Consider the following 6810-nt stretch of genomic DNA (forward strand, 5'->3'; position numbering starts at 1 on the left):
GATAAAATAATCCTGCATCAAAAGTGAAAGTTACTTTTCGAAAGCGGGGTGTATAGTCATGCACATTTTGCGCAGTAAAAATGTCTGTGGCTTTCCACAAGAAACAATCAGGTTTATCCCAGGGTCCCCTAGGCTAAAGCCGTGTCAGTCTCTCGTAAAAATCGGTTTTAAGCATAGACATAAGATTGGTTATATTATATCTGTGGTTTTAGGTGCGGCAAGGCTTTGCACTCGAGCGGCAGGTAAACTCGAGCCGCCCATAGTTTTTACATATATGTTTCAATAAATTATTATTTCTCAATTATTTTGAATGTTGCAATTAAGCTAACAATGTCATTTGCAACTCAATTTTCAGGGTCAATTGAAAGTGGTCTCGAGAACAAAGAAACAAACACGGATGCTGCAAACCAAGTTGCTGCGTACGTTCAAAACAGCGCGTACTTGTCGACCTACAGTACACTGGCATTACAAATAACAACATCCATAACGGTTCTTCTCAGCCTAGTGTATCGTGCAAACATTGATCGTTAAGAAGCCGTATCTGATACATGGACCAACGATACACAGCTGGGAACGGTACGAAATTAACAGAAGTGAGCAAACAAACGAAACATAAAAAAAATAATAATAATGAATAAAACCACCATTAACAACAAGGAGCCAGATAAAAATAAAACGACGATTTATTTTTCTCCGGTTTAGCGATAGAATCTGGCGAATGGATTAAACATTTGTGGCTTCTGGGTACGAATGAATAATATCTTTTGAGGATCACGTGCTTCATTCACGTAATAATGATGCTATGAGAACTATTAATTAACAAAAAACAGATTTCTATGAAGTCATTTTCAAAGATCTTGTAATTAATACTGTAAATAATACTGTAAATTTCACTGGTCACAAAAATGCTGATGCCACATCCGCAGTTGTTGAATGGTGCGTGGAAATTCTATCAATTAAATATTGGTAATTATTGCTTATAAACATGGTTTAAAGAGCGTCTCAATGCACCATGTGATATGAAAGGTGTTGGAAATAAACAAGCAGAATACAAGAATACTCTTAATTAATTAACAATTCTAATTTAAGTTATTTATTTATTTCAGTTTTGGAAATAATTATTTTGTAGTTCCTGAATTTGACGTAGTGGTTGATGTATTATAACTTTTTTCCCTGACTATTCCTTGTGAATGGAATGCATTTTCTTGAAAATCAGAATTTTTATGTCTTATAACTTTATTTAGTTTTCAAAATTTTAAACCAAACTTCACACCATTGCTTACGAAACCCGAGTTTCGTTAGTTTCACCAAACTCTTTACCCATAAAATTGGTGAAATTAATATCTTATTTCAAACAATATTCGACTTGTGTTTCAGTTTTAGATAAATAATGATTAAACTAATGACTTGTTAAATAGATTACATGCTGAAATTTTCCTTATAAGTACAGAATCCGATATAATATAAATATGAGTGTTGAAAATTTATTCTGGTTTCACATTTTTATCTGATTCATACCGTCCAAAATCAAAAGACATACGCCGTCTGTACAAAAAGTTCCCATACTCAAGGAAAGTCCTTTCTAGAGTCCAGGGGCCTTTTTGTACGGATGGCGTACACATACAAATAGTGATAAAAGATTAAATATACAATCCTAGAAATTTTTCATTTCAAGATGTAAGCGTCATACTATCCAAAATTACATTTATTTTTCTAGTCAATCTTTTGTCTGATGTATAATTTCACCCGAGATTTCCATTAAATGTTCCATTATTAAACAAGTTTTAATAATGTCTCAGAAATATATCAATCAAGTCTAAACAAATTTAAAAAGCTGAACCAGTTAATTATCTGCAATATATCGATATAAATGAGATATTCCGCATTTTCACTTAAAATACATGGGAAATGGTGTCAAATTCTTCATTCCCCAAAGAAAGAAACCCTACCTTTACACATGACAGTGTACCCATATCTGCAACAATGTTTAGTGGCATGAATTATACGACGAACATTTTTATCTCATCAATCATTAAATTCCTGTCTTTTTTTACATGGTTGGTATTTTTGTAGAAGAATTTACGCTTACCAAAGGATATACATTATTTTTTTTTAAATTTTGATTGATAAAAGTCACATGTTAATCTCATGAGGTAGTTCCAAGACCACACATATGATAGACAATATGATATACACAAGAGAAAATTAAAATGCAACATTCCTAAATGTTCGTTATTTGTAAAAGCTTCAAGTGATGAGTTGCTTGCATTAATTTATTACTTGTGCAACTGATAAAGCTATTGATGTTATTTGAAGAAATATGTGAAAATAAACCGTATATCCGTGTGTTTTGTTCATTCCGAAAAAATAAAAATATTGAACTCATTGAAAAACTTCATCATTTTCACAAGAGTTTTTAATGTGAGTGGCCAAATACAAGATTCTCATCTCGCGTGTTGTGTGTGTGAAACGGAATTAGATGTCTAATATATGTATTGAAAATTTAATAAAGTGCTTACTAACAAATATATCTCTTTTACTTTTGATTTGTATTGTGAATACACTAAGGCTTTCACAGTGCTTGTATTGAAAAATTTTGGAAAACATTTTGCAATTCTTCTGTACATTTAAAATTTTGTTTCTGCTCTCAGAACATGCACCTATTCAATTTTGTTGGAATTGTTAGAAACGTTTTTTATGTGGATGGATGGCGATGAAACGTTAGGTAACGTTTGAAGACGTTGTTGCGTTCAAAAGACAATTTCGTCGGAAATCATTCTACTTGAAGTTGGTTTGATAATGCAGTAGTTGTTGAGTTTTCCCGCTTTATATTCAATGAAACATTCCAGGCATAAAAAAGTGTTTTGTTCAGTCGTTTAAGCTGAACTATGGAAAAGAACATATGCAGCATTATTGGATACTAACTTTATATATACGGAACTATTTCTGGGTAAAATTTCAAAAAAATATGATGTAATCTTATGTGATTCCTGGACAGTTTTTTCCTTGTTGACAAATATACCGTTTATAAACTGAGTGGCCACTTTATTAGGACCACCTGACAGTTTCAGGCAAATGTACTATAAGGCAGCACGCTGTTGCCGCAAGAGAGCTAGGCTAGCATAAAAATGAAAAACTTAGTTCCTGGAACAGCATGGAGAGAGCGAGTATCAGGAAAATTGCCAAATTTTGAAATATTCAAGATCAGCTACGGGTCAAGTGTTTACAGACTGGACTGTCAGGCAAACAAACTGGATCTCAAGGTGCAACCTGTGGTAGTCACCGACTGGTGAATGCTTGGGTGGAACGGAGAGGCTCCAGATACTTAAAAGACAACGGAACGGTAACAATGCAGCACATTGCAGCAAATCTTAATCAAGGTTCGTCTCAAATTGTCTCTGAGCGCTCTGTTTTCCGTACAATGCACCCTGTGGGATATGGAAACAGTTCGAACACCGTTGCTGTCTGAGTGCCATACTGAGAAACAATGCGTCGAAGCCGGGGGTGCTCGAGCACTCACAGTATTTTGTAGTTCCGCTGTGGTGCTCGAGTGGTCATAGTGACGGTCTCGCATCGCGGAGAGCCAGGTTCAAGCCCAAACCGACACCACAGTGATGGTCGGATGAATTTGGGTTTCTGTGGTTCCCAACTTCAAGGAGCAAATGCGAGCCGATCTCCCCGTTAAAAAATCTCACCACAGAGAGCAATAGGCTTACAAACAGTGCAAATATTCAATCATTACACTTCACTTCTGATATATAGATGGCAGCACTAAAAAATCAGACATAACACTAGATAGGCACTCAGACTGTTAGGTACACACACTTACACTTCCGGTACAACTCCCTAGGTAGTAAATTGCCTATAGCGATAGATCTGTGGTCGGTTTGAAAATAAAGTATTTTGTAGCACCGGTCTGAGCACCCACAGTTCTGAAACACTTATGACGCCTCTGCTGAGAAAAAGATTATATTATACAAAATTAGAAAGATTGAGAACACATTCTGCATGTTTTAAACTAGCACTCGCACAGTCACTTTCCAGCTGCTCCTGCCATGTGTTACGCATGTGCGCACTGTACTCTGACATCCCTGTATAAAGAAACTAACTCGAGATAGAAAAAATCCTTGTAATGCACATGAGCTCCAGGAAAGTCTACAAGTAGCCGTCTGTGGGACTAGACACTTGTAGAGGTTTTCTCTCTTAGGGGTTTTAGGCGCATCTGTGTGCACGTCAATCCTTTTTTTTTATTATAAATAATTCATTTTAAGTAAAAAAAGTACAGAAAATCATCAATTCATCATCAATCAAACCATCAATTACAAAAGCCAACTTCTCATTAACATCACCGTAACACGCCGGATCTGACATGCAAAACAGTGCTCTCTAGGACATTATGATTGTGTGACATTTTTACAAGAAAGATTTTGATTCGACTCGGAAATTTATTGCAGTTGAACTTGGTCATTTTTTCAGAAGAATTTCTATCTTGGGACGTATTTATAAGGGGGCGGTTGCGCCGGGCTCCTCTTATCAGTGACGGACTCCCGACTCCCACCACACTAGAAACTAATAATTTTGCCACCACTTTGAGATGTTCTTACATTTCATTTCTTAATTGTTTACCCGAAAAATCATGCCCCCCTCAAGTTTTCAATTTTCAAAATGAAAGAAATATCTTCGCTGTTTGTTTTTCTAAATATGGTTTTGAATATTGTATCATAACATGAATGAGATGCCGTAAAAATTGCAAACTAAACTGAAGAGCCAAAAAACTGGTACAGGCATGCATATGCAAATAAAGAGATATGGAACCAATCAGAGTACGGCGCTGCGCTCGGCAATGCCTATATAACACAACAAGTGTCTGGCATAGTTGTTAGATCGGTTACTGCTGCTACAATGGCAGGTTATCAAGATTTAAGTGAGTTTGAACGTGGTGTTATAGTCGGTGCACGAGTGATGGGACATAGCATCTCCAAGGTAGCGATGAAATTTGGATTTTCACGTACGACCATTTCACGAGTGTACCGTGAATATCGGGGATCCGGTAAAAAATTAAATTTACGACATCGCTGCGGCCGGAAAAATATCATGCAAGAACGGGACCAACGACGACTGACAAGAATCATTAAACGTGACAGACGTGCAACCCTTCCGCAAATTGCCGCAGATTTCAATGCTGGGCCATCAAAAAGTGTCAGCGTGCGAACCATTCAACGAAACATAATCGATATGGGCTTTCGGAGCCGAAGGCCCACTCGTGTACCCTTGATGACTGCACGACACAAAGCTTTACGCTTCGCCTGGACCCGACAACACCGACATTGGACTGTTGGGGACTGGAAATACGTTGCCTGGTCTGACGAGTCTCGGTTCCAATTGCTTCGAGCTGATAGACGTGTACGGGTATGGAGACAGCCTCATGAATCCATGGACCCTACATGTCAACTGGGGACTGTTCAAGCTGGTGGAGGCTCTGTGATGGTATGGGGCGTGTGCAGTTGGCGTGATATGGGACCCCTGATACGTCTAGATACGACTCTGACAGGTGACAGGTATCCTGTCTGATCACCTGCACCCATTCATGTCCATTGTGCATTCTGACGGACTTGGACAATTTCAGCAGGACAATGCGACACCCCACACGTCCAGAATTGCTACAAAGTGGCTCCAGGAACACTCTTCTGACTTTAGACACTTCCGCTGGCCACCTAAATCCCCAGACATGAACATTATTGAACATATCTGGGATGCCTTGCAACGTGCTGTTCAGAAGAGATCTCCACCCCCTCTTACTCCTACGGATTTATGGACAGCCCTGCAGGATTCATGGTGTCAATTACCTCCAGCACTACTTCAGACATTAGTCGAGTCCATGCCACGCCATGTTGCGGCACTTCTGCGTGCTCGCGGGGGCCCTACACGATATTAGGCAGGTGTACCAGTTTTTTTGGCTCTTCAGTGTATAATTCTTTGTTAACAAGTCACCAACGAATAAGGCAAATATACGAAAAATTACAAATACTCCTAATGCATTTCGATACACAGTGGGTGTCGTTTTTAGACTAACCACTAATCACGCTGACCGAGGATCCCCTTGGGTCGGATACCAAATCTTAACTCTCGGTTGCTCAGCGGAAAACGTACGTCTCTTCACTTCGAACGTCGTAGTCAAAATGAAGCGGTGATTATTTTTTTATGTTAGGACAAATGAGCCCTTCAGAATAAGAAATTATACGTGTAATTATACATATATTAAAATAATTTTTCGCTTATAAATATTTTTTTGTCTGTATAAACAACCATTAAATTCAATAACACTTTCTCGGCATAACTTAAAATTATATTTTTACTCCCCGTTGTACTTTCATCAACTTAAACATAAACAAGAAAATTATCAAATTAAGGAGCATCTCGGAGACAAATGACAGTTTTTATACTAAGATACACATGCGAAACAAAGTATTCATGCTCCTGTATCAACATAATCTTCGGAATTAATTTCCGTCATAAAATTAATTCCATCGCAGTTTTCTGAGATATTCTTTAATACTCCATCAAAGTCGATGTGTTTATCTGGAGCTATTTGCTTGGATGCTTATATTGTTCGAGAACCCGTAAAATTACGCAGATGAGACTTCGCGTGCTGTGCAACCGATTTTTATACAAAGAACGAAATTGCAACAGAGTGGGGGAAAAAAACGCCGGATTAACTCGCATTTTATTTTATTTTTTTTAATATTGTATCGAAAAAGTATTAAGTGAGATTAAAAATATTTTTTCACTACAAAATAATAAAATTTCTTT

At 37.5% G+C, this 6810-nt stretch overlaps 1 protein-coding gene across 1 annotated transcript in view; it reads left to right on the forward strand.

Moving 5' to 3' along the window:
* LOC149067605 (uncharacterized) overlaps positions 1–2526 on the forward strand; it is a 185133-nt gene extending 182607 nt beyond the window's left edge. The window contains exon 10 of the mRNA XM_089252482.1: positions 356–2526. Within this exon, the coding sequence (XP_089108608.1) occupies positions 356–531 (176 nt within the window). The 3' untranslated portion in view covers positions 532–2526. The remainder of the gene's footprint in view (positions 1–355) is intronic.
* Positions 2527–6810: the final 4284 nt, after the last annotated feature.

The sequence above is a fragment of the Pholcus phalangioides genome, unplaced genomic scaffold (genome assembly GCF_987345545.1).
Source record: "Pholcus phalangioides strain wild (caught in Gottingen) unplaced genomic scaffold, Ppha-v1.0 ptg000029l_1, whole genome shotgun sequence".
NCBI lineage: Eukaryota > Metazoa > Arthropoda > Arachnida > Araneae > Pholcidae > Pholcus > Pholcus phalangioides.